Source organism: Rhincodon typus, chromosome 20 (assembly GCF_021869965.1).
Source record: "Rhincodon typus isolate 14 chromosome 20, sRhiTyp1.1, whole genome shotgun sequence".
Taxonomy (NCBI): domain Eukaryota; kingdom Metazoa; phylum Chordata; class Chondrichthyes; order Orectolobiformes; family Rhincodontidae; genus Rhincodon; species Rhincodon typus.
This window is the reverse complement of record NC_063351.1, coordinates 24,946,512-24,973,605: the sequence shown is the minus strand read 5'-3', so window position 1 is coordinate 24,973,605 and position 27,094 is coordinate 24,946,512. Positions and strand designations below refer to the sequence as shown.

Genomic DNA, 27,094 nt, shown 5'->3' with positions numbered 1-27,094 from the left:
CTCCTCTGATGCTGCTTGGCCTGCTGTGTTCATCCAGCTCTCCACCTTGTTATCTCAGATTCTCCAGCATCTGCAGTTCCTACTATCTCTGCTGCTAGACAGGAATTGCCTTTTATAGTAGACAGAGTTGGGGGTGGGGATGAGAAAAGAAAGCCTCTGCAGGCACATAGATGACATGGATGACACTGTTGTTATCAGAATATCCCATTTGTAAATATATTGGCACTTTATGTTATCACCTGCCTGACTGAGCATTACTGTTGCTGCAGCTACAAGAATGAAGCTACCCATCCTCAGCTCCTCTACACTTTCCCTCATGCCCATCATAGCATAACATTTTATTACTGTTCAATGTAGAAGCATTACATATTGTAACACCCTGAAATTGTTGTTAAAGTTAACCTATGAAACAACAGGAAAGGAGAAAGAAGAAACAAAAAGCTGCATTTGTTTCTGGGAACAAACGGGGCTGCTTGTCTTTCGAACAACAATAAATTTACAGTCACTGAATGACGTCTTCACCCAACTGAGATCTACTGAAAGTGGTGTCAATTAAATCGTGTCTGGTTTCTGAGCCCAGAGCTATACTGGACTATCACAGTGAAGGTGATGTTCCTCTTGCTCAGTCTCCTCACTGGAACACTCCTGTCACTGCCCCAACTCTTCAGTGTCCTTCACATCTCATCTTTATCTGCTTGTGTCTGGTGAGTACTGCAAGCCTCCTCCCCCAAACTGAGCCAAAGATTGGAACCTCATCTTCAGGAGGCCTATCGTCTGCTCCCTGATGGTGTTGGTTGTAGAGTGGCTGCATAGTAGTTATGCTCAGAGTCTGTCACAGGATTGCATAACAAAGTCAATAGCCATGTTTGCACAGGGTACCCCTTGTCACTATTCCTGTAATGCATTTGGCCTTTGAAATCAAGCAGATCCTGAGAACTATCATGGATATAGGCATGAGGGCAGCTTCAGATCACCTGGCGCACACTTCTACAAAGTGATACCATTGATCACAAATGATTTGAACGTTGCCCAAATGCAACGTGTGTAAAGTGATCGCTGAGATCAGACAGTGCCTTTGATTGACTGTGGCAACACCAATTAACTGACGACAGTCCCCCTTGACTGTGGACTATACTCGTTAGACTTTGAGACATGGTCATTTGATTGAAGCTAATTTGGTGTGTGTGCCACATAGGCTGCTTGTGTAGCATGGTGCTTTACATAGCCATCCGCTTGACTGTTCATTGTTGCCGAACATGGCAGGCTGCTTGGCTTTGTGCCCGTGCTAAAAGGCAAGGAAAGGCTACTGCGAACATCAAATAGGTACAAAGTAGTCTCTCTTGTTATAAGAGCGAGCTAAGAGCCCTGAGGTGGACTTCATTCCTAATATGAGACCAGTTCCTGTCTCTGTTTGTAAGATGGCCTGGAAGTGTTAGTGTGCTCCAGTGCTGTATTGAAGTGGTGAGCCTCATTATAAGTGAATCTGAGATGTGTCAGGATGATAGAGTGAGGCCTTCGCTTGTCTGATCCCAACTTCTGTATACAGGGAGGGGTAATGAGAATCAGGCTGTCGCTATTAACGGAGCATGCCCTGAGGTATAAGGGAATGCTGGCCAAGGTAGATGCCTGGAAAAGATGCTGGCAAGCTACAGCTACCAGGCACCCATTCAAGGCTTTCATGTCAGAAATTGCCACTGTGTCTCCGTAGTCTGGGGAAATACTGACTTGCATGTAAATCAGGTCAGTTTAGATAATAATGAGATATTAATACATGCAATAGACCACTCACCGCTCACTAGCAAGATTCTGATCTGACTGCCTAAACCTTAGGTAGAAATTCAGAGTTTTTTGTCTCAATGTGAGAATCTTATTTCTCCAATCATGCCACCTTTTCCCAATTGCCCATGTTGACTAAATTAAATTCAAAATAAGAGTTAAACGATTGCATGTATCTATTCAGTTCACCGTCACTTATATATTCACAAGTACAACTCCATAAACCCACAGTCAGAAGTACCAATAACTCACTGGAACTACAACTTCAATTAAAATCACAATCTATATCTATCTCAATACATCCACTGCATCCGAATTGCATCAAGTATGCAATTTAGAACAAATTTTAATTAAAGGAGGATGATTTATCAAAAGACATTTATGGGAACACATTTCCATTGACAAAAAGTCACCATCCAGATCCTTGCTATGCAGTACAACTTTGATATAGCATACCATATAATCATAGAACAAAACTTATAATAATTATTACAAACGTATAATTAAATTATTATGAAAAATACATTTTTCCAATAAACACGACTATCCCTTGTCTCAAAACCTAAAATAATTTTTGCATTTTCTGTTCCATTTTTGAAAGTGTCGAGTTTCAATATTTGTGGGCCACTGCACAGACATGACCTCTGCATTACTTGTCTCAGTAACAGACCTTGTGCATAACCTGTATTTCATTCAGCATTTAAACTCCAGATTTAAAGTGTGAGAGAATGCGTGCACGTGTATTGTGTATATGTTTCCTTGTTTCCTGTTGTTCTTTTCATTTTTAAATGCTGTTCATCTGTATTCTTTTAAAGTTCTGATGAAGGTTCCACATCTTTTCACAGACACTGACTGATCTGCTAAGCATTTCCAGCATTTTTGGGTTTGTTCTTAACGTATCATTGCTTTCTAATTCCCTCCTGTCAATTCTTGTGCACTTTTAATTGAGTCCAGATTGTTCAAACTGTGGAAGATAGGCACAGTATTTGTAGATTAAGTATTTTGTTACAAGTACAACTGACAATCTTGAGAACAAAACTTTCTGGACAGCAGAAATGTAACACTTGATGATGACACAGATGTCTTTTTTCTATGTTAAAGGCACTACATCACATAAATTTAACTTGTTGTAGTTAGAAATGGATTAACCTGTGAACATTTTTGAATCTTCACATAATCATAAGTGGAATTTAAACTAAATTCATGATATGAAAGTTATCAGATCAGTTTAAAGATTTCACTCACCATGAACTTTGTCCTTTCTGAGTACATGTGTTCAGACAGACCCTAATGTTATACCTGTCTTCTCATCAGATTCCTGCTGTTATTACAGGTAATAAGTAACCAGATGTTCTTAGTGGCAGGGCCACAGGAACATTGAATGTATAAATTAGTATAGTTTTTTTTTGCTTTGAGTTTTCTCAAGTCCTAATGGCCTGATAATTAATGTCCCTCAATGTATTCTACAAGTTTAATAGGAGGAGGGAAAGGGAGATTATTTAAGCACTTGATAAAAATAGGTATGTCTGTTTTTCCAAACAATCTTGCTGTACTATTCAGTTTGGTTATGGAGTTTTACTGATAGCTTTGTGTGATAGAATTTCTTCTCTACAAGTTGATACATGACTGCACTGTGTTCCCTAGTGGTCTAAAAAACTTGGCGCATTGTTTGATTCACTTCAAAAATTAGGACTGTTGAAGCCTCAAAGCAAGCTGAAAGGAATCAGATTGATGTGAAGTATCTAATGGAACAAATCAAATAAATATACTATAAAGGTCATAACAAAGTGAGGAACAAGAGTAAGATAAATGGACATGTTTCCCTGCCTTCGAAATCTAAAACATCTCAGAATAAGAAGTCCATCATTCAGGGCTGTGAGGAGGAGAAATGCATCACTCAAAGGGGCTGTTGGTCTTTGAAGTTCTCTGCCTGAGAGGGTTGTGAATGCACCATACTGAATATATTTAAGGCTGATATTGACAGATTTTCGGAGTCTCAGGGAATCAAGGGATATTGGGGAGGGGAGGGAGTGGAGCTGAAGCCAAAGATCTGCCAAGCTCATATGGAACAAAGGAGCAGGTTAATTTGGCCATGTAGTCTATTCCTACTCTTCCTTCTTATGGTTGGGAGTAGCCCCTCCCTGGACGTGGTGAGGAAGGTGGTGAGAAGGGCAAATAATTGCGTTGGTTAGCACCAGAGAGACACTTGCGACCTCACAAGCTACTTTTTATGTGAGAAAATCTTTGCCTACCACCATTGGTCACTGAAGGACCTTAATTCACCAGGGGCCCAACTGTCCTGGCAGACAGGAGAATCATACTGTCGGAAACCAGTGGGGTATGCCTGCCATGTTGGGCAGTGGAAGGGGGCTTCACTTGCCACATCTTGCCTTGCTCTCAACCTTCCCTGACCCCCACCTTCTCTCGAGAGACAGGGTGAAACTCCAGTGGCAAGGTTCCTGATTGGTCAAGCAGCTTGACAGCCAACCCTTTGAGTATCTATTGAGTGATTGAGAAAGCTCGCTGGTGGGAGCAGTGACTTAAACATCTCTAAGCTCACTCATCCTCACATCTAATGCATAGGGCACTAAATCCTGGCCCCTGTTCTTATATCAGGGAATGCAGATATAAGATATGAACATAAAGGGCCATTAAAAATAAAGTAAAAGAAACAGCAAATAAATTAGATGTATACTTTTCATCTAATGGGCATTCAAAACCAGAATGGGCAACCTTTGAGCAGCCAGGCCTGATGAGACATTCAGGACAGGTCTAGCACAAAGCATCCACACAAAGGCAAAGGTGAGAAGGGGAAAGTTTAGAGGAGATGTGCAAGGCCAAGTTTTTTAAGCAGAGGATGGTAAGTGCCTGGAATTCACTGCCAGGGGAAACTTTAGAAGCAGAAATGATGGCAATGTTTAAGAGGCATTTGGACAGACACATGAACAGACAGGGGATAGAAAAAAATGGACCATGTGCAGACAGATGGGATGAGTTTAGAATGGCATCATGGCCGGCATGGACATGGTGGGCCGAAGGGCTGTATTGTTCTATGTTCTAAACCAAAGTCAGGCAAGGACAAGCCCGGGCTTGCCCTAGAAAACAAGGCTGCTTTGTGTCTTGGAGTAAGGCAAGCAGATTTGCTGGCACCCCGGGTTCCTGCCATGACTACGTATGGAAAGAGGTCATGCCATTGACACATCGGGGATCACACTGGACAATGTGGCCTTGACTTGATAGAAGGATGCAGGAAGGGGGGAATAAGAAAGGACACCATGCAACAATTCTCTCAGGAAAGACTCAACCTGGCCCAACAGGGGAGTTCCAACCACCTGGAAAGAGAGAGAAGATGGCCAAGTGCGAGCCCAACCTTCTTCAGAGCCAACTACACAGCCTGGCCAAGTTTAACTGCATGCGTAGTATCTAGTCCTAAACAGGTAGCCAGTAGTAGTTCAGGTCAGGATTGTGATAAAGACTTAACAATGCAATTGATAGAATAATTAATGTAAGAATCAGGAATTTTATCATGAAAGAGTAAGGTTTTACAAAGTATTCGTCTATATGGGCCCTTTTGTGACTTTAGTGTATTTTGCAAATAAAATTAAGTTGAATTGTAAGTTGACACTGACACTTTTGTTCATCTCTCAAGTGTAGTATGCAAGTAAATGAGTTTATGTAGAAACTAGTTGAAGTTTCCAAAGAATGGACAACACGACAATGTTGTCCACACTTTGGACAAAAATACAAAAGATGATGGGGGATCTGAAGGCATGAATCTATAGCAAACAACAATATACATCTGGAACATGGCAATATAAAAAAAGGGCTGATGACCAAAGCTGTAGGTTATAATTTAATTATAAAGAACTAGGAAAGAAAAAAAAGAGGAGCAAATTACTGCAGATGCTGGAATCTGTACTGAAAGCAACAAATGCTGGAGACCACAGTGTGTCAGACAGCATCCATGTAGAGATAGCATGCAAACGTTTCAAGTCTAGATAACTTTTCATCAGAGCTAGAAGGATGCAGCAAGTAGGAAAAAGAAGGGACACCTCAGAAGAAAGGGCGTAGGTATCTATTAATTTGAATAATACAATGACAGTTAAAAAATGAGACATTAACAGAATATTAACAGAATTAACAGAACACAATTAACAGAAGCAGAATGTATGAAGATTGAAATAAAAGATGAGAAAAAAATTGGTCCTGATAATTGGAGCATATCACATACCATCCAATAATGGAAAGGATGTAGAGGAAGAAATATGTAAACAATTATATTAAATGATTGAAGGACATAGAATAATAATCATAGGGAGTTTTAACTACTGCCAAATTCTGCTAATAAAAGACCTAAAATGAACAGAGTTTTCCAATGCATGCAGGCTTCCTTTTTAATCCATTGTGTAAAAATCCCAATGAAAGCAGGAGCACTGCTGGATCTCCTAATGAGAAAAATACTGGAACAGCTAAGGAATGAAAATGTATGGGGCATTAAGCGACAGCAATCACAACATTATAGGGTTTAAGGGAATGATTCAGAAGAATGCAAGTAAAACAAAATCCAAGGTAATACATTGGAAAAATGCTAATTTGATGTGAAACGGAATGGAACTAGGGAATGTACGCTGGCAATAAATACTGTGAAACATAGAAATAGAATGGCAATGGGAAATATTTATACCAGTGATCATGAGGATCAAAGGCATGCAGCCCACTAAAAAAAAGTACAAATTTTCCTGTAATTTAGATGAGTAAAGAAATAAGCACAAAATTAAGACTAAAAGAAAAGGCATACATTAAGTACACAAATAGCAGAGGAAAACATAAAATGATGCATAAAATGATTAAGAAAGAAACAAAATACGGAAGGCAGACAGAAATGATTAAATTAAGTTATCATGGAATATAAAAAAAACAGTAAAGTGTTCTACGGATTCACAAAAATAAATATCAGGCTAGAGATGGGGCATGGGAGATGGGGTACACACAAGAGTGACTGAGACCAGTAAAGTTCAGAGGACCAGAGGCTTGAAAGCGCAGTAAGAGTGTAATTAGCAACTGAGATCAGTGGGTGAGGATAAACAGAGACAGAGAGAGAAAACAAAATCTATCAAGGTGCGATGTCATATATGGGCAGGTAGTTGTTTCATGGGTACTGTAATAAAATTACAGTTACTTTATGAAATAAATAGCTTCACTACTAAGCAATAATATAAGTAAAAACATATTGAGTGAATAAAACTTTAAATTAAGTAAATTAGCCTTGAATTTAATTATCTGTTATTTTAATTCTTGCTCTCAGTCTGACTTTTCTGTTGATAACCTGCTGCAGTGTTTCATTGAAGCTTGACATGAGCTTAAGGAATAGCGTCCCATCTTTCAATTGGGCACTTTACTGCTTGCCAGAATCAACACTGAGTTCAGTGATTTCAGATTCTAACTTCTTCCCTCATTGCATTTTCTTTGCTGGTTTAGGTTTCTCAGTCTTGTTTTTTCTCTCCTTTTGTTTTCAGTGAGCAGACTCCTTCACTCTTCCACTAGACTGATCCTTCTATTTCTTTGTTTGTCCCATAACCAAAGAATGTGGCATAAAACGAACACAAAATAAAAACAATATAGTAATGTTAATTTCCAAGGCGGACTGGAAGTCGGTGTGGGGTGAGATGGGATGGAGGTGGGGTAGGGCAGGTAGGGATTTATAATATTCTCCAGATGTATGCCCCGATTTAAGTATTTTACTGAGTGTTGGCAGCTTTCCAGGCTGGAATCAATGGGTATATGATTTTTCAGCTTTGACTGTAGGCCAGGAGGAGCAGAATTGTTTTCCCCAGCCCACCAAGAAAATCTATTAACCTCTTTGCAACTCAAGCACTGTGGTCACCCGATTACTAAAGTGACTCCAAACCCTAAGCCACTTTGATGCCTCCAGTTCCATCTTTCCGGGAAAACTTTCACTCATGTCCCTTCTGTTGCATGACCCCTTCCTTCTGCATGGTCCCCAGTTGTGACCTGATGCCACAGACCTTCCAGCCCAATAGCTAGACAGTCTTTCAGTCTGGCTGTCTGGGTGGTCGAGACCATTGGGTTGAGATTAGGAGCTGCGTTAAATTTTCTGGTACTACATTGCCTGCCTGCGCACATAACACTTCCTCATAAATATCGGGGTGAATGTCTTAAAACATTTTAAAGTCTATTTCTAAACAGCATTTAATTATTGCTATATTCAAAACACCTACCTTATTTCCAATATCTACAAGAAAATATTGAGCTTTAATCTGAAACATTATTTTCACAAGATGCATAAAATGACTTTCCAACAAGGAAAGCCATATGATAAAGATTTAATGCTATTGTGATCTATGACAGATTTGAGGCATGGCCAGGGTAGATTGACAAAAGATATTAAATTTACAAATGTAACAGTAAAGCTTTGAAGTTGTGGTTCAAGCATAAAGTAAACTCTGAGTGCTAATTCATCAAAGCTGACAGCTTGTTACATTATTCCAGAGGGGTCTGTCTCCAGACCACAGTGGGAATTTCATTCAGACAACAGTTTTTCCTAGAGGAAATCAGGCAGCCAAGTAAAGTAGCTATAATTAGCTGTAACATGTCAGTGGTTGGCTCATCTCCCTTTCACTGACTCTTTTCATGTTGCAATTCCACAATAAAATAAATTACAACAGTGACACAGGTGAGAGATATGAATGAATGTGACACTATTTCTGCTGCTGACAATTTAGAAAACTTTGAACAAAAAGAAGAGTTAATGCTAAAAGTAATGGGATTAGAGAGCACAGTTGCGTGTTGGTAAGTAATTACGTCTGCATCTGCAGAAAACCACTGATGAAAAGCCAAGATAGATTGGCTGTGTTTAAATTTGGTAAACAGAAACACTACATCCTCTGAAGTTGATAAATGAAGAAAACCACTTACATGACAATTTTTCAAAGCATGTGTGTATTTTAGCACAACATTTAATGGCCTTGGATTGAGCACAACAAAACAGGATGAAAGTTACTGATCTATAGTTTGTTACTTTGCATTGGATTTTTTGCACGTCATAGGAGTCTACTTATATGCGCAATGCTCTTTTTCCATAGTCTCACAGTAATGTATTGTGGATGCAAAGATGGTAAAATGCTAATGCTTACCTTCTTTTGGCTATAAAGATTTAGTATATTTATTCAATAAACAGTGCCTATGAGATTAGGCTGGGCCTGAAAAAAGAATATGGATGTTGCAGTACATAATTAAATCGTTGTTTCCAATGCAGGAAAACTTCATTGTGCTGACTGATTTGCATGATAGCGGTATTTGGTCAGTGCTAAACACAATACTGAATGGCTGTATGCTCCATCAGATGACTCACATTTGGGGGATATAAGCACTACTTAAAGCTAACCTTTGTTGATTTAGGCAGCCGATAAACCTCTTAAAGGTGCATTCTGGCTGAAGGAGCTGGTTGCTAATGACAATGCAAGACAAGCATGTTGCAATTAGGCAGGAAGCTTTAGGTGCCTAGGTGCTTTGATGAAGGAGGTGGACAGGAGGATGCAGTGATCAGGGCGCTCTAGGCAAATTCTCCGAATCAAATAACTGATGGGCAACGCCACAAGTCCAGCCTTGAGGATCAGAATATAGTACTGTGAGAAATTAATTCCCTCCACAAACAGCCATCTTCAAATGCAAAATTCTCCCAAGGGAAAACTAGCCTCACACACTGCGCAATGCACCACATACCCATCAGTCACTTGCCAACCATCTCTATCAACCACAACTCACACATAACATAAATAGCTTCACCCCAAAAGACATGTTGTAAGCCTCACACCGATATCACATAGCTTACACACATTTTAGATTATTTAATCATGATAGCCACATTACCCAACTACCTTTCACCACAGCCCTTGGTGAACCTCCCTCTGTCTTAAAGGACAAGCTGGTGCATTTCCAGTAGCAGCAGTATAGTTCTAGCTAGTTGGCCTTAACCCTCTGGAGGAGATAGCTCTTGTCATCATTGGAGCAACTATGACTGAAGCCATGGCCCTGACACCTGGACTGAAAACAGGATGACAATAATATATTCAAACCTTCTCCCATCCCACTAGACCCATATCCCACAATCTATTCTGATTTACAAACTGTAGATAGTGCAAGCTTCCTCACCTTCCTTTAGCACAACCCGACCCTGGTTCCTCCTTTGAGATACCCAATAACACAATCTGTCCAGTCAGTGCTGGAGGAGAAAGAGATAAAAGAGCAGAAAGACAATGATGAAAAAACACCATCGTCACATAGATTCATAGGCATCAATTCACACACTGACATGTTGCGTACTTTAGAGCTTAGATCCTGAAGTTATCAATCAGGTATCTCTGAAGCAGGGGCCCAGAAGTAGATTTCAAGGGGTCTCCCACAGGGTCTCATTCTTCTTTTAGACTCTGCTGTGGTCTTGACCCTTCCCACCTTCATAATCTCATTCAGCAGTACAACCCTCTGAGTTATCAGTCCGTCCACTTCTGTTCCCTTGAATGTTTTTGATTAATCATTCTATCAATGTGGCCCTGCCTCCAGCTACTAAGGCCCTAGGGCTCTGGAATTCCCTCCCTAAAAATCCTATCTCTTTTCTGCTACTTTATCCTTTAAGATGCTCCTTAAACCTGCCTCTTTGATCAAGCATCTGGTTATTTGCCCATGGATCATTATGTGGCTTTGTGTCGCATTTTGATTTAGAATGCTTCTGTGGAGTGGCTTGAAATGTATTACTACTTTAAAGCTGCTAGATAAGTACTATTTGTTGTTGATTCTGCTCACAAATCTAATGCTATATTAAAATATAGCAGAAGAATAACACATTGAAATGAACATCGTTTGGCAACACAGGTTTTAGCATAGAACTTGCAAAAGCCTAGTCCATTGGACAATAGAAAATTGAGACTCAAATGTTGAAACAAGCTCAAATGCGAGCACTTGGGACAGTTTACTGCTGAAAAGTAATAGAGACCCAAGAGTACGTATTACAGCGGTACATCTCCTGAGTAAAACTAATATTCCTGCTTGCATTTCACATGAAGCCTTGTGCTGCTGGCAAAACCATACAAGTTTTGTCACAAGCAATATATCAAAGAAGTTTAGCATGATGTTCTTCTTACTACTTATTTTCTCCATAAGCAGAGTTTCAACCTCAGCATGAGTGACTCCAACAATAAAGTAAGGTCGATCTTTATTTGTGAAATATTTACTGGGGAAACCATAACGTGCGGTAATCCAGTTTTCCTGTACTGACAAAGTTATTTTACAATGAACTGCTGTGTGATGGAAAAACAAAACTATAGCCTACGTAGTTAGTCCCAGCAGGAAGACCAGCACATAATTAATTCCATTTGGCAGTTTCAAGTCTGTGTGACATCATCATGCTGAGTTGTAATCTTTGAACATTAGTCTGGGATAATAATCTGAGATTCAATAACAAGTTTGTATCAACGATGCTGGCAGCAGGCCTGGTTGTCTGGAATGTATCTATTGTGAGTTGTTGATAATATGCAAAAGCTGCAAGAAAGCTACAACTGAACTTATCATAAGGTACTGTTAACTTAATCCAAAGGTACTGAAGTCAATTTTATCGATTCCTACGTATTTCCATCTGTTTTTCTAACAAGTAAACTTTCAGTTACTAAGATGAAAATAATGAGGAATATAAATAAGTTCATGCTTCCCTATGACTGGGAAAAAGGATTGCCCCAGTCACTTTGGTAGCAGTTTTATCCTGACTCGCTGGTGGAATATGGATGGATATGTGTCAACCATCCATTTCCAAGTTAGGTTAAAATTATCTTTAATGTGTAGCAATATTGTAATCATACAATGAAGATTTCCATTTGGAAATGGTTAGCATTTCCAAAGAAATTTAGATGCCCTGTGCAGTCCACCCCTAAATACCAGCTCAAAGGATTATCCATATTCAGACTGCCATGACAGAGTCATAGGGTCATACAGCATGGAAACAGACCCCTCGGTCCCACTAGTCCACATTGACTATGTTCCCAAACTAAACTATCCCCACCTACTTGAGATTGGCCCATATCCCTCAAAATCTTTCCTATTCATGCACTTATCCAAAAATCTTTTAAACATTGTGGTTGTACCTGCATCCACCACTTCCTCTGGCAGTTCATTCCACAGACTAACCACTCTCTGTGTAAAAAAGTTGCTCTTCAGGTCCTTTTTAAATCTTTTTCCTCTCACCTTAAAAGTACGTGGACGGTTTTGAACTCCCTCACCTTTGGGGAAAAAAGCTTTTGCTGTTCACCTTATCTACGCCCTCATGATTTTATAAACCTCTATAATGTAACCCCTCAACCGCCTACCCTCCAGTTAAAGAAGTCCCAGTCTATCCAGCCCTTATTTATAAATCAAACGTTCTAATCCTGGCAACATCCTGGTAAATCTTTTCCAAACCCTTTCCAATTTAATAACATCCTTCATATAACAGGGCAACCAGAATTGCACACAGTACTCAAGAAGACGACTATGGAATCTACTCCACTTAGTTAATGTTTTGAAAACATTTCTCCATAAATGTACCATAATCCCAATCCTTATATCCCTTAAATATAGTGGTGAAGTTTGCAGAGTGCACATTGCAGGTTTTCCTTGTCCTAACATATTATAGGGCGACCATAAATTTTGTAATTGTATATTTGAATCACTTTCTGAATTGTCTCAATAACTCTATGAGATTTGTAATCCACTCTTTGCTATTTCTGGACAATATATCAAGACCTCAATGCTTGGTCGAGTTTTTTGACATTATGACTACAAACTGTTTAAATCTTGACTATAGTGGTTGATGACAAATAGTGTCATGAGAGAATATCAGGACAACCCTGCAAAAAGACACTTGTTACAAAGTGTTAAAGAAAATAAACTAAAATAAACTGAGACAAGAAATAAGGCAGTTTTTTTGGGAGGTTTGTTTTTTGCTAACTGTATAGTTAAGGATTCTTATGGATAGTCAAGGCACATTTGTGTTTTTCAGTTAAAAAATCTTGTCCTTTTTTTTTTCTAAAACCTCAGCTTTGGAACATTTCCTTGGGCAACTTCCAAGCTTCAATGGTAAGGACAGACATTCACCTATGTTATTTAATTATATTCTTACTTACCCTGTGGATGGTGTCATAATGCAGCCTCCTTTCTCCAATGTTGCCCTGCAGGTACAGCCACGCTCAGGAGTATCATGATTCATGCCAAAGTTGTGGCCCAGCTCATGGGCCATTGTTACTGCTGCTCCAAGAGGATTGTCTGAATGATCCTGGCAAAATTAGAGAACAATATTTATTCACATTTCAAAATTTGGACTAACAAGGTGTAGAGCTGGATGAACACAGCAGGCCAAGCAGCACCAGAGGAGCAGGAAGGCTGACGTTTCAGGCCTAGACCCTTCTTCAGAACATAGATAAGCTGCAGAGCTGGGCTGAGAGGTGGCAAATGGAGTTTAATGCGGAAATGTGTGAGGTGATTCACTTTGGAAGGAGTAACAGGAATACAGAGTACTGGGCTAATGGTAAGATTCTTGGTAGTGTGGATGAGCAGAGAGATCTCGGTGTCCATGTGCATAGATCACTGAAAGTTGCCACCCAGGTTGATAGCGTTGTTAAGAAGGCATACGGTATGTTAGGTTTTGTTGGTAGAGGGATTGAGTTTTGGAGCCATGAGGTCATGTTGCAGCTGTACAAAACTCTGGTGCGGCCGCATTTGGTGTATTGCGTACAGTTCTAGTCACCGCATTATAGGAAGGATGTGGAAGCATTGGCAAGGGTGCAGGGGAGATTTACCAGGATGTTGCCTGGTATGGAGGGAAGGTCTTATGAGGAAAGGCTGAGGGACTTGAGGCTGTTTTCGTTAGAGAGAAGAAGGTTAAGAGGTGACTTAATAGAGACATACAAGATGATCAGAGGATTAGATAGGGTGGACAGTGGGAGCCTTTTTCCTCGGATGGTGATGGCTAGCACGAGGGGACATAGCTTTAAATTGAGGGGTGATAGATATAGGACAGATGTCAGAGGTAGGTTCTTTACTCAGAGAGTAGTAAGGGTGTGGAATGCCCTGCCTGCAAAAGTAGTAGACTCGCCAGCTTTAAGGGCATTTAAATGGTCATTGGATAAACATATGGATGATAATGGAGTAGTGTAGGTCAGATGGGCTTCAGATTGGTTTCACAGGTCAGCGCAACATTGAGGGCCGAAGGGCCTGTACTGCACTGTAATGTTCTATGTTCTATGTTCTATCTACAACCAACCTGTTCAGACATGTTGCGACACACCTCCAAAACAGGTGGGACTTGAACCTGGACCTTCTAGCACTGCACCATAAGAACCTCTTGCTTGTGCTTTATCCTAACACTATCGACCCTGTTTAGTTCTGTACCTTTTAATACCCTTGGCTAACAAAAATCTATGAATCCTCGACTTAGAACTATGAACCCAGCATCAGCTGCTTTTTTTTTGGAGTGACTACCATACTTCTTTTAGGCCAGCAGAAAAACAGTAATATCTATTAGCCACGCTATCAACTCCTTTCAAAACCGTAAAAATCACAAGCCACCCAGTTTCCAGCTACATAAGCCTCATTTAAATTTCCCTTTAACCCAGGAGTGCAGGTATTATTATAATGAATTTGCACTGGTTTCCCTCCCAGGCCAATCAGCTGGAATTTTGTTGGGAGTGGGGTTGGAGGGACATGGGGGCAATGCTTTTTGCACTCCACTACCAACCATTTCACAAATTACCTGTCTACTCTTGTCTATCTGCCCATACCAAGGATACTATGGCATGGGCAGCATAATATTTAGGTCAACTAGCTCGTTAACAATTACTTATGTAAAAAAAATCACACAGGCTGTTGATTTCAGCACCTTTCCACTAACCATACCTTGGGGGTACAGCTCATTGGAGATTGGGAGAGATAAGAAGGTGGTGGGCTTGCCATTCCCTGTGTTTGATTTGCCTCACCTTGCCCACCAGTCAAAGTCATGCCAACAGGAGTGATGGTGAGGCAGTAAAATCCAGCCCATGTAGTGCATTGCCCAGATGTGGCTTACCTAGGACTTCTTACAGCTATAAGATAACATGCTGTTCTTTATATGTTATCCCTCTAGTTATCAGAACTATCATTCCGTTTACCTTTTTGGTTAACGCTTATTCTCAATTACTAGAGTTTAGTAGTATAAATGGACATCTAAACAACTTTGCATGTCCAAGCTTCACACTATTTAAATAACATTTAAAGGTCTTGATCCAAAATTGCCTCACACATCACCTGAAATCTATCTAGTACAGTTTAGTTCACCCACTTAATTTATTACTTTCTCCTTTGTAATTTAATGTTCCTTTTATTCCATGTCACTAAGATTTGTGTCATTAACATGATTGGATATATTCTCTCTATCGCATTTTACATTAATATAATATTAATTATATCAATTTTATATTAATAAATATAGTGAATCGTTGAGGCCGATGGACAGTGTCCATTGGGTAAAGGAAAAATCATCATATTCTTACCAGGCCATAGTGCGGCTTTCTCATTAGAGGTTTAACTGAGGATCAGCATGCCTCAGGCAGAGGTTGAGAAAGAGAGTACTTCATGATAACCTCAATTGGTACAGGAATTGAACCCATGCTGTTGCTGTCACTCTGCATTACAAGCTAGCCATCCAGCCAACTGAACTCACTGACAGCCTGTAAAAATCCTTGTTGGGACAACCAAATCAACTTAAATTTCTCTCAGTGTTCCTATTACTCTGCATTTAATTATAAATCCTAATAATTTCCCCATAACAATCATTAGACCAACAGGTCTGTAACCTTCTATTTTCTCTCACCTTTCTAAACTAACAAAACTACGGTTATAATTTTCCAGTCTAGAATTGGAAGAGGTTTGAAAATGGTGGTTAAAGCAGATTCAATTTGCTCATTTACTTCCTTCAAAATCATAGAATCATAGATGCCCTACAATGTGACAGCAGGCCTTTCGGCCCATCGAGTCCACACTGACCCTCAGAAGACCATTGCCCCTGACTCACCCCACCCCAACCTATCCCTGCAACCCTGCATTTCCCATGGCTAATCCACCTAGCCTGCACATCCCTGACACTATGGGCAAGTTAGCATACCCAGTCCACCTAACCTGCACATCTTTGGACTGTGGGAGGAAACTGGAGCATCCAGAGGCAACCCATGCGGACGCAGGGAGAAAATGCAAACTCCACACAGTTAGTCACCTGAGGGTGGAATCAAACCTGGGTCCCTGGCACCGTGAGGCAGCAATGCAAACCCAAGGGCAACATGGGGGGGGGGGGGGGGGGGGGGGGGGGTGGGGTGAGGTTGGGGGGGGGTGTGGCGGATGTGGGTGGCATGCTCTTCAGAGAGTCGGTGTGGTCCCTGCTTCCATACTGTAGAGATTCTATGAAAATCCTCGGCTGAAAAATCAGAATCCCTGTTCAAAAGTACAGGTTGCTTCAACAATTACTGAGATGAATGCAGATGCCGAGCCTTGGAGGCTATTAACAAAGTGGACAATTCTAGAACAGCAGCAAAAAAAAATGTATGAGGCGCTAGCATATTTTCAGCTACTCTGTGCACACTTGGAGGGAGGAATCTGTCTCAAGTAGGTTAAGTTATGTCATGAGTCTGAGGCCTTCATAATGCCATCTTCAGCCACTGGACCTTTAGACCATTGTTTGCAGCATTAATGGTGACAGACTAAATGTGTAAAATGGCCTTCACAAATGGCTTGCTGTCTCAGAATACCATCCTAAACAGAATTGATGAAAACCTAGCATTCATTCTTCAAAGTGCTCTCTAGCTCCTTGTGTGCAGGTTATGTACAAGTGGACCTTGAAAGGGGAGATGGAGAAAGGAGACAAAGAAGTAGGAAATCTGCTTAAAACACTTCTACTTCCTGGTCAATGAACACCTCCTCAGTCAGCACACACATATTGTTTCTTGTCCCAAGGGTTGAATCTAAACAAACAGTTCCAGAATTCAGCCGTCCTGAGAGCAATTTGTGTTACTACCAGTGCCCTTTTCACAGTACCTTCCTCCTCCTTCTCCTCTGAAGAGGTGATGTGCTCAATACCTTCTTCCTCCTGTATTCTCCAAGCCTCACTCCTGCACTATCTGTTATCATCTTTGATGCATGACTGATTTATACAGGAGATCATCCCGAGGTCTATCCAGGTATCTAATGCACATTTTCAGCATCCTGATCACTTGCCCGATAACAGTTTTTGAGGTCAGTGGGCTTTGATTATATCATTGTATCATAGTAGGCCTCACTGTTTGGACTCCTAACAGGTATCCCTCAAGTTATCTTAAATGGATAGGTTCTGTCTCCAGAGGATATACACTAAATCTGATTCAAGATTTGGGGAGCTTAAGGAAAACACAAGTTGAAAGCATTATGGCAGCTGCCTGGGAATCCTTCATAGATACACTGGATAATCTTTTTGTAGCTGCAAACAAGCTGCATGCTAATGGAATGTGTCTCTTGCAGCAGACTGGAAGTGTTCTGCGTGTTTTTATTGCCATATGTCCGCAGTCAATGACGCATTGGATTTGTGGGAAGACAGCCGTAGCTACAAACCCAAGTGTTTGGTCACTCTGTCTGACCTCATTACTGGCAAAGTATACAGAATTGCTGACCTTGCCATGTCATCTGTCTTTTGTGCAACTTATTTATGACCAGCAGATTATAAAATTTTGCAAATATCTCAAATAGATACTTGTAAGAAGACAAACATAAATAAGCTGAGTGCAGCAGTAGCCACTGGTAAATTGTTGCTGCAGGTCCACACAGTATGAGATCTCTCAGAAAACTAGAAATCACAAAATGTGATACACTCAGCCTCCTTGGGCAATGATGCGTGACTGGAAGCTGACCCTATTCCTATACATCCTGTGTTGCAGATAGTGCCTCCTTGCAGCTTCACCATGCATTCATTCACTGTCTCCTTGTGGAGTAGCAGGTTGGTGACGGGAAGGCTGTTGCTGCTGCTCACTTTGGTCTTCTTCACAGCTTCAAGGTTAAGCTGCATAAGCGACACCCACATTGAGCTGATTTTATTTTATATTAATTCATGGAATGTGAGCATTGCTATTTAAACTAGCATTTGTCGCCCATTCCTAATTGTCCTTGAGATGATGGTGGAGAGCTGGCTGCTTGAATCACTGCAGTTCTTGATGGATAGGTATACCCAGTGCTGCTGGGAAGGGAGTTCCAGGATTTTGATCCACTCACAATGAAGCAACTGCCAGATTGTTCCAACTAAATGATGTGTGGCTTGGAGGGGAACATGCAAGGGCTGGGTTCCCATTGCAACTGCTGTTCACGTCTGGTCTGACAAATCAAAAGTGCATATCACATAGACAAAATTTCAAAGCAGCAGGAATGACCTCCAAATTTGTGAAAATCATCTTCAAAGTAGGAAAGGCACTGTTCCAGAACAAGTTGCACGAACAAAAGCCTTTCACTTAGGGAAGGAAGCTGATGTGACATCTCAGTACTTAAAGCATTTCTGCTTTTCATTTGTTCAATCCCCTCAGTTCTCACTGTCTACTTATCTTTCCTGCCCTGGCAAGCTCCACAAAGTTTGGGAATCTTATGCGTTGACGAATAAAATTGATAGTTCTGGTTAAAACAGCTGTTAATTAGCCATTAACATATATAAACTGGCAACATTCCTCTCCCAAAGGGATTTCTCACTCACAGCTGAATGTGCTGCATTTAAAAGGATGGTCAGCAGATTTGAGCTGAATTCCCACCCGCCTACTTTCAAAGCCACTCACTCTGTTAGGCTCAAGATCCCTCCATAGTAATTACTCAACAAGTGTGCAATTTCCTTATTTTCATTTCCCATGATACTTGCATCTCTTTTTAAAGAGCACACATTACCCTTGACTCCCCTTTCTTTCCTAATATAACTGAAAACTGTTCGTGTTAATCTTGACATCCATCACAAGCATCTTTTAAAATTTTCTTTCTGCACCTCTTACTATCTTTGTCTAGCCCAGTCCCCTGGATCCACACTATTCCTTGCACATTTGTATATCCTTTCCTTTAGTTATAAGTATAAAGATAATTTTAAAACTTAAATTTATTTACAAAATATTTTAAATATAAATAAAAACATTTTTATAGAATTATGAAATATATAAAATATTTTTGAACTTAAGGAATAATAAAGATATTCTGCTTAGACAGAATTTTGGGATTCACATTGGATTAGTAAATAAGATTTTTTGAAATTGGGCTCAAAGCAGGAAGCCTTGCCCACAGAGATCATACATGTGTAAGGTCTGTTCCAAACTAACATCTGGTTACTGAGGAACAGGTTTAAAAAAAAACTGCTCTTGTTGTCATTCCCAATGGACTAAGTTTAAATAAACTCAGTAGACAACTTCATACCTGTAAACCTGATGCTAGAGTAGCTGAGTGGCATTTGGCCAGTCACTACAAAGCTCTGAATATAGGAAAAAGCATGCTCACTATTGATATGTTCTCATTTGGAAGTTTATTGTATATACAGAAATGAATATTCTTCAGTGCTAAAAATGTGGCATTGTTAGACGGTAAATGTAACAGATGACTACTTTTGTACTTGGGTTGAGGTGGGTGGATAGAGTGGGGTTGGGAAAATAGATGTCACAAAATCATTACCACCCCAATTGCCCAAGTACATATTCATCATGCTAATAATTTCTCAATTTCTTTAACAGAGATTCAATGGAAACCTGCACATTCCCATCTGAGGACAAACATGATCAACTCCATTCTACGCTGCTAATGAAGAAACATTTAGCCATTTACCCGACTTGCAATTTCTAAATGTCCTTCCTTCCCCAACCCTTGAAGGGAAAGGATTGTTGAAATTCATTCTGGGTCTTGGGGATGTTATCTGAGGGCCTAGATTCAGTTCACTGGTGAGTAACGGTGGTTTGATTTACACCCATTGCCTCTCAATTTCTTAGTTTGGTTTGCAATGCACTTTCATTTAATCATAATTCTTAGCTTGCTGTCATTAAAAAGTTACTCCATATTTCTTTCTTACATCTGAAACTAACTACTCACACCTCTCTACACTGTGCTCCACCTGCCACAGTTCTTTTTTCTGCAGTCATATTATCTGTAAATGGCTCTTTTTTAAATTCAATCCTGCTCCAGTTGAATAAATATATAGGATGATAACTGCCAACTCTTGCCAACAGTACTTTCCATACTTTCCAACTTCTTCTGATATTACATGCAACAGCTGACAGTAAAGGCACATGAAATTAGCATTGTGAGACAAAATTGAGAAATAAGGATTGGGTCACTGGCTCATCAGCAGATTTTTAAACCTTCTAGTTTCTGGAGGATTAAAAAACCTGCTCTCCAATTTGTGGGTTTCGACCGATCAGAAAGCTGTTTGGATCTATCCAAAAACAGTTTATTTAGTTTCACGGGTCTTCCAGCCCAACAAGTTTAATCATAGAAGAAGAAAGAAAACATCAGGCACAGGAAATAACAACTCTTCAAACTTTTATTATCTGATCTGGCTAATCTCTTGCAGGATAGTCTCAATTTTATGTCATAAATTCAGTGATAGATTATCAGAAGCCCCACAGAAGTTGCTAATTCTTCCCATTGAAAACACTTAAGTAATATTGGCATTGATGGGAGTTTCCAAAAGACTGTTGCAAGAATTTTTAGATGGGCAATAAATGGTTTAATGTTGAAGGCAAATAATCTATTCTGATAACAAACTTAAATAAAAACTCACAATTCAGAAGGCTATATTTTATGTGAAGATAGTTGTATATTTCTGTCTTCTTTTCATAATTAATTCAGGGAATGTGGGTGTTGCTAATTATTGCCCATCCCTAATTGCCCTTGATAAGGTGGTGGTGAGCTGTCTTCTTGAACCACTGTAGTCTATTTGCTGCAGGCACATCTACAATGCTGCTAAAGAGGCAGTTCCAGGATTTTAGCCCAGCAACACTGAAGGAATGGTGATATATTTCCAACAGTACCAGATGGGTAGCCTGGATGGAACTTGGCTGTGGTGTTCCCACATATCTGCTGTCTTTGCCCTTCTACATGGTAGCACTCCTGGGTTTGAAAGGTGCTGACTAAGGAGCCTTGCTGAATTGGTCAATGGAAACCTCCAGGATGTTAAGAGTGGGGTACTCAGCAATGGAATGTCAGTGAATGCTCATTTCATCATTTTTTTTAAGTCCAAGTGGTTCTTACCTTTCATTACTAATTATACCAATCTAACAGAAGTAATTTTAAAAGAAACCTACATTTTCAAACTAAGAAAACTAACAAACATTATGAAACATTTTGGATCTAGCTTGATGAATCGGCTGTTGTACTAAGGCCAAATATATCATTGCTGATATAAAAGTCTAATTTACATCCCTTTTTAGTCTTCAGAATGAAGGAAGATATATCTTGTTCAATTATTAATAAACATCTGCAACAAGTTCAAAAAGTGCACTTGGAATTTGCAAGTGAAAAACTTAAGCAATGGTTTCCAACATGCATAAGAGAAGAACAATCTCCTTACTAAACTTTTCCTGCCAAAATCTTTCCTCTTCTGAAGTTTTGACCCATGCCGAGGCATGGTTTCAGAGCCAAAACCCACAAATCTGTATGTTCTAATAGGGGAGATCAGCAATCAGCAGTGCAACTCAAGAGGTCCGTTCTCCCCACCACCTCCTTTATTGAAAATGCTCACTCACGCTGGGGCATAATTCCAGAGATGTTGGCCACCTCAGTTTCTCACCCAGTGGATATGCTTCATTAATTTATATTATATTCCATTATATTCTGGGAATCAATACAATTGCACCTGATCCTGCAATCATTTAACTCTACAAACACACTCACACACAAAACAAAGATCGCCGAAAAGCAATCAGCAACCTTGGCTGAATTTCCTTTGCCCTATTCCAAGATGCTGAGGCCAACTTTAGTACTCTTTCTGCTAACTCAGCCGAAATAAAAAAATCCAGTATAGTTTGGTTGTCAATTTTTCAGCCGCGCGAGAAATATGTCATTGTTAACCCTTGCAATTGTGTTAAGTTCATACATTTAAAAATCATGACAAAGAATATTTTATGATTCATGGGACCAGCATGGATTAGCAAGCAACTGAAGTGCTTTTATAATGACAGGTAAATTTACATGTATGTGAATGGGTATGAATAAAAATGCATCCATTAGAAATGCAAAGAAATAATAGGTGAAATAGATAAATCAATGGATTGACACCTAACTAGCTCCCCTTTGTAGACAGCAAAGCTAGTTTGGTGGAGATGAACTAGGAGCAGTTTTAGATGATTGGAGATTTATGAAAATAATTTATTACCAGCAGAGATGAAACTCCACAGTTTCTATTATTTTCTTGTAAATAACAAGACTTCACAGTTTAGTTGTTAAATAATGTGCTAATGCAGTTCCATAGGGAATTTGATGATGAGGCCCATCCTTCAATGTGCTGACCATGAAACATCTTAACATTTTGTGGCAATTCAATCCATGTGATATTTCTCACACATCACACGTTGCCAAAGTATATAGTAATATTGTGTGTGCATTAAACTTACCATAATTTTGCTAGAAAATCCTAGGCAATTCTACCAAAGTTATGTCAATGGGATTGAGCCCAAAATGCTTGCTAGGGTAAATAGTGGAGAAGTCAGGTTGGGAAAGCCTTCTGGCGAATTGGAAGATCAAACTCGAAGACCACAATCATTTTGAAGGCTATTGTGATGGATATTTAGAAGCTATCCAATAAGTTTTTGCTTAGATGCCAGTAGGCCTTCTACAGTAAGTTGTGGGATTTGGAGAGCATACCCTACGCTGCTTACTTCTACTGCTGAAGCCTGAGTAGAAACCGCTTATGCACTAATGGAGAGACACAAGCAATGACTCACATTACTGAGTTGTGACCCTTTATGGACTAACTGTCAGACTAATCACCTAAAGAAGAGACTTTCATTTGGCTGCTAGGATTTGCATTCACTAAATAAATAAATGAAAAGGTATTCACAGACAGTACAGACCCTACATCCACATCACATTTGTTCCTTCATAAGTATAAACATATCCTTGGCATCATATATTTTGTTAATTTAGAGTTCAGTTGGAGTTGTGACAGAAATGCATCAAATACTATTCACTAGCAATGTGACTTTTCCTCTTGTAACCTACGGCACTTAAGAAGTGAATTGCAGTTGCCAGTGGTAAGTTTATGCAATCAGTCCTGTATTACTTTAAGGCTGGTCAAGTTGACCTCTGCACAAATATGCATCCATGGTCATTGAACTGATGGCTACATTTCAAGTCAGGGAAGAATTGATTCAATATAAATTAAAGAACAACTTTAAAAAATTAACTAGCTCCAAAGTGTCCCAACAATTATAACGCTACAGATCCTGCAAAGCCAACACTAAGTGAAACAATTTCCTTTAGGTGGCCTCACAGTGACTATGAGTATGCTATCCATTAAGCAACTTATTGCTTAGCTATGCTGCTGCTTTTGAATCGATTAAACATTGAAAGCACTTTGCATTGACACAAATACAGTATAATCTGGTTGCATCTTGACGATTATTTTAGCACCAAACTAGTGAATTGGTATTGAACTAATCATTCAGCAAATGGATTACAGTTTTTATATTCTGTATTTTAGTAAAATCAATATTTTGACCCCTCTGCTGCACTTCAGTTCTCTTATAGTTATCATGATATATGCAAATAGTAACACTCATATTAATTATTATTATATAATTCATAATTCTAAAGTGAAAGCTAAATATTTGGCTCAAGTCCATCATAAACAAAGGTTAATGTGTTGTTACTTATTAAGAGAAATGGCAAGAGAAGCCTGCCCTGATTGAGACTTTCAAAACTTTTAATTTGACTCCTTAAGGAAATATGGGAAATTTGTTGGTACTTAAATAATTGGCTTCAGAATCACATAAGTGGATTATTGTTTGACAATTTGAAAACAAATGAGTAAAGCAAAATAATGTTGAACACATGAGGGTTATAAAATATTGTTTTAATTAACTTATTGCAAGAATAGTATTTTGGAAACAAATTCTTTCAGTTTTGCATTATACATATAACATATTCCTTTAGAAAATGTAGTCATTAACAGATTATTAAATGTTCTGGTTGGGTGGAAGTGGTGTAGATGGGCAAGAAATATAACTTGCCTTGTAGTGCCAGATAAACAACTCCCACAATATTGTACAGTAAACTATGAAAATCTGTCAGGGATCTTAAAAAAAAATCCATTTCTTTAATGGGGCGAATTCCCAAGGTTAAGTGCCCCATTCATGGACTGTACACATTTTGACTTAGCAGTTCTACCAAGAAAGGATGGCAAAAATGGAAGTGAGAACACGTATACAGAATAGTTAGACAGTTAGTCTTAAGTCATACTGTATATATTAACACAATATATACAGAGTAACAGTAAATAATGACCTCTTTGGTAAATCTAGGATTCAGGGTGATGCTTTTAGGTGAATGTTTTTTCCATCAAGGAAATTGGAACACCTGTAATATCCCAGCTCCTAGAATCAACATCAATCATGAAAAATCAAAAGCAGCCTCTGTTTCTCAAGCTAAGCAAATTATGTTCCTTTACCCAAACTCTAAAAATTGCTCTTATTTTGAATCCAAATCTATTCATTTGCAAATCCCATAGAAGTCATCCTATTTCGAGAAAACTACAAACTAATATTAGTTTGGCTGCCATTTTGTGCTGTGAACATGTCCCCAACAGAAACTGCACAAAGACTGGCCACACTCACATCACTTTGGCTGTCTGCAGTCAATACAGGGAGAGACTTTCAATCAATAATTGAACTGCCTTTAAACATAGGTCGCATAGATGAAAGAAGTGTTCTAACATTCAGTTTCTTTTCTTTAAAGTTATAAGATTAACGAGTCCTCTAGAAATAGGCAGATTCTAGGTTCATACCATGCACAATTTTGCTGATCACTACTCACCATAACAATTCCTCCTGACTGCTCAGCTGTGCACATACTCATGATAGGTGCCATTCCAATGGTTGTTCCTTGGAAGTACACTCCGCTGCAAATGTATAACAAAAGAGACTTCAGCATGTTATGAAATTAAAGATGTTGCCTTTCTGAATTTAGTCATAATTTCAGTGCTTTCTATCTGTTCAGTAACAGCAGCAGGGCTGATGCTGAGATTGATAGTTGGGACTTCTGGCATGAAGACAACTCTTTGACAAATGTTATTAACAGCTGGTCACACAATTATAGAAACAAGACACAACAGTTAACAGTCAATAAATTGCTGAGAAAAATATCAGAGATAGTAAGAACTGCCGAACTGGAGTCAGAGATAACACAGTGTGGAGCTGGAGGAACACAGCGGGTCAGGCAGCATCAGGGGAGCAGGAAAGTTAATGTTTCGGGTTGGGACACTTCTTCAGAAATTTGTCAACTTTCCTGCTCCTCTGATGCTGAGAAATATATCTCCATTTTACAATATTGATTATTATCCCATTCTTTTTACCCCTTTTCACTTGTCTTGAAGATTATAGCTCCCTGAGTCACCAGTTCATGAATATACCTTTCACAAATTACGTTATAAATAAGCATTGACCTTTTATCAGTTAAAAACAATAACAATGACTGAAGAAAATATTGCATCATAAGCCAAAACTGCAGATGATAGCTCCAAGCATCCATCTTTAGAAGTGATTTTGAGTCATCAATACACAGCAGCTTCCTAGATAATAGACATTGAGATACATGTCAAGGTGTTTGGCATGACATGTCTGCTTGAAGATTACTGCATAAAAACCTTTGTTATATTGGCAAATCAACCTTTTCAAAAGAATTACAACTTCTTTTGAGAAGGAGGGACTTAAAACACAGGCCTTCCAGTATAGAGGTAGGGACTCCAACACTGTGCCATTGGAGCTCTTGTAAGCCCCAAAGATATTTCTAATTGACCCGTTCAGACAGGTTATGACATGTCTGGAGTAGGTGGCATTCCTGGCCTGGAGATAAGTACATGACCACTATACCATAAGAAGCTCTAAGTCATTGCTATTAATTATGTGGGGAGATTGTTGATTGATTGATGTGCAAACTTGCTCCACTCAGTGTTGGTTATTTTTAATTAAATGGTCAAGGTGTTGGTGTGTTCATTTTGATTCCAATATGTTGATCCACGTATTCCAACGGCTAGGGGGCTGTTGTAGCACCATGGTAGTGTTCCTATCTCTGAACCAGAAGGCCCAGGTTCAAGTCCCACCTGCTCCAGAGGCATGTTATAACATTTCTGAACAGGGTGATTAGGAAAATAAAAGAATTCCAAAGGCTAGATAGCCACTGGAATTGTGTACTGGGATCATGCTGACACAGCTGCCTTTGTGGGAATTGCCAGGAAATCTAACATTCCGCTGGGCAATTCCCCTGCATCTGGAATGCTCCAAAGAAGCCCCTTAAATTTAGAGAATTCCAACTCAGTTAAGTTTTATAGTTACCCAGGAGATCACAGAGGATTAAAAACCTACTCTAACACCTACACTGACTACCCTCATTAAAGTACATCTCTTAGACTCCTGACTGGACCCCACCTACCTGATGCAACAACCACATCATTCCCACCTCCAACTCAACCTGACCCCACTATGCCTGACAACATACCTGTTGACTGATATCCACAAACTACCAATTTAACTCTGCTGGACGTGATACCACCTCCCTCACAACCACCATCACCATGACAGCTTTATTGTTTCACAGTGGAAGGTTATGTAGCTCAATCCAAGACTGGGAACTTAAATCTGAACAAAGAAAACTAAGGAAGTGTGAGGGGAAAAATGGCTCTGGTAGCTTGGGAAACTGCATTAGAAGGTATGATAATAGATAGGAAATGTCTAAAAATTAAACATTTAATACATGGTTTACAACAAATTCTCGTTCCTTTGTGGCACTAAAGGAAGCATGTCAGGTGATCTAACCATGGCTAATGAGAGACATTAAAGATTGTATTAAATCAAAAGATGAATCTTACAGAGTTGTCAAAAAAGTAATATGCCTGAAGGTTGAGAATGTTTTAGAATTCAACAAAGGCGGATCAAAAAACTGAAAAAGATAAAAGGAATGGAATCCGAAAGCAAACTAATGAGGGACCTAGAAGCAGTCTAGAGAAAGCTGTTTTATAAAAAGGGATAGATTAGCAAAGAGAAATGTTGATTGACTATAG

General features: G+C 39.4%; 1 protein-coding gene across 1 annotated transcript in view; it reads right to left on the bottom strand.

Annotated features, from left to right (window-relative positions):
* LOC109928464 (disintegrin and metalloproteinase domain-containing protein 12) overlaps positions 1-27,094 on the bottom strand; it is a gene marked incomplete at its 5' end in the record, with an annotated part of 66,000 nt that overhangs the window by 22,231 nt on the left and 16,675 nt on the right. Inside the window, 2 exons of the mRNA XM_048609187.1 lie at positions 12,945-13,093; positions 24,853-24,937. Of these exons, the coding sequence (XP_048465144.1) occupies positions 12,945-13,093; positions 24,853-24,937 (234 nt within the window). The remainder of the gene's footprint in view (positions 1-12,944; positions 13,094-24,852; positions 24,938-27,094) is intronic.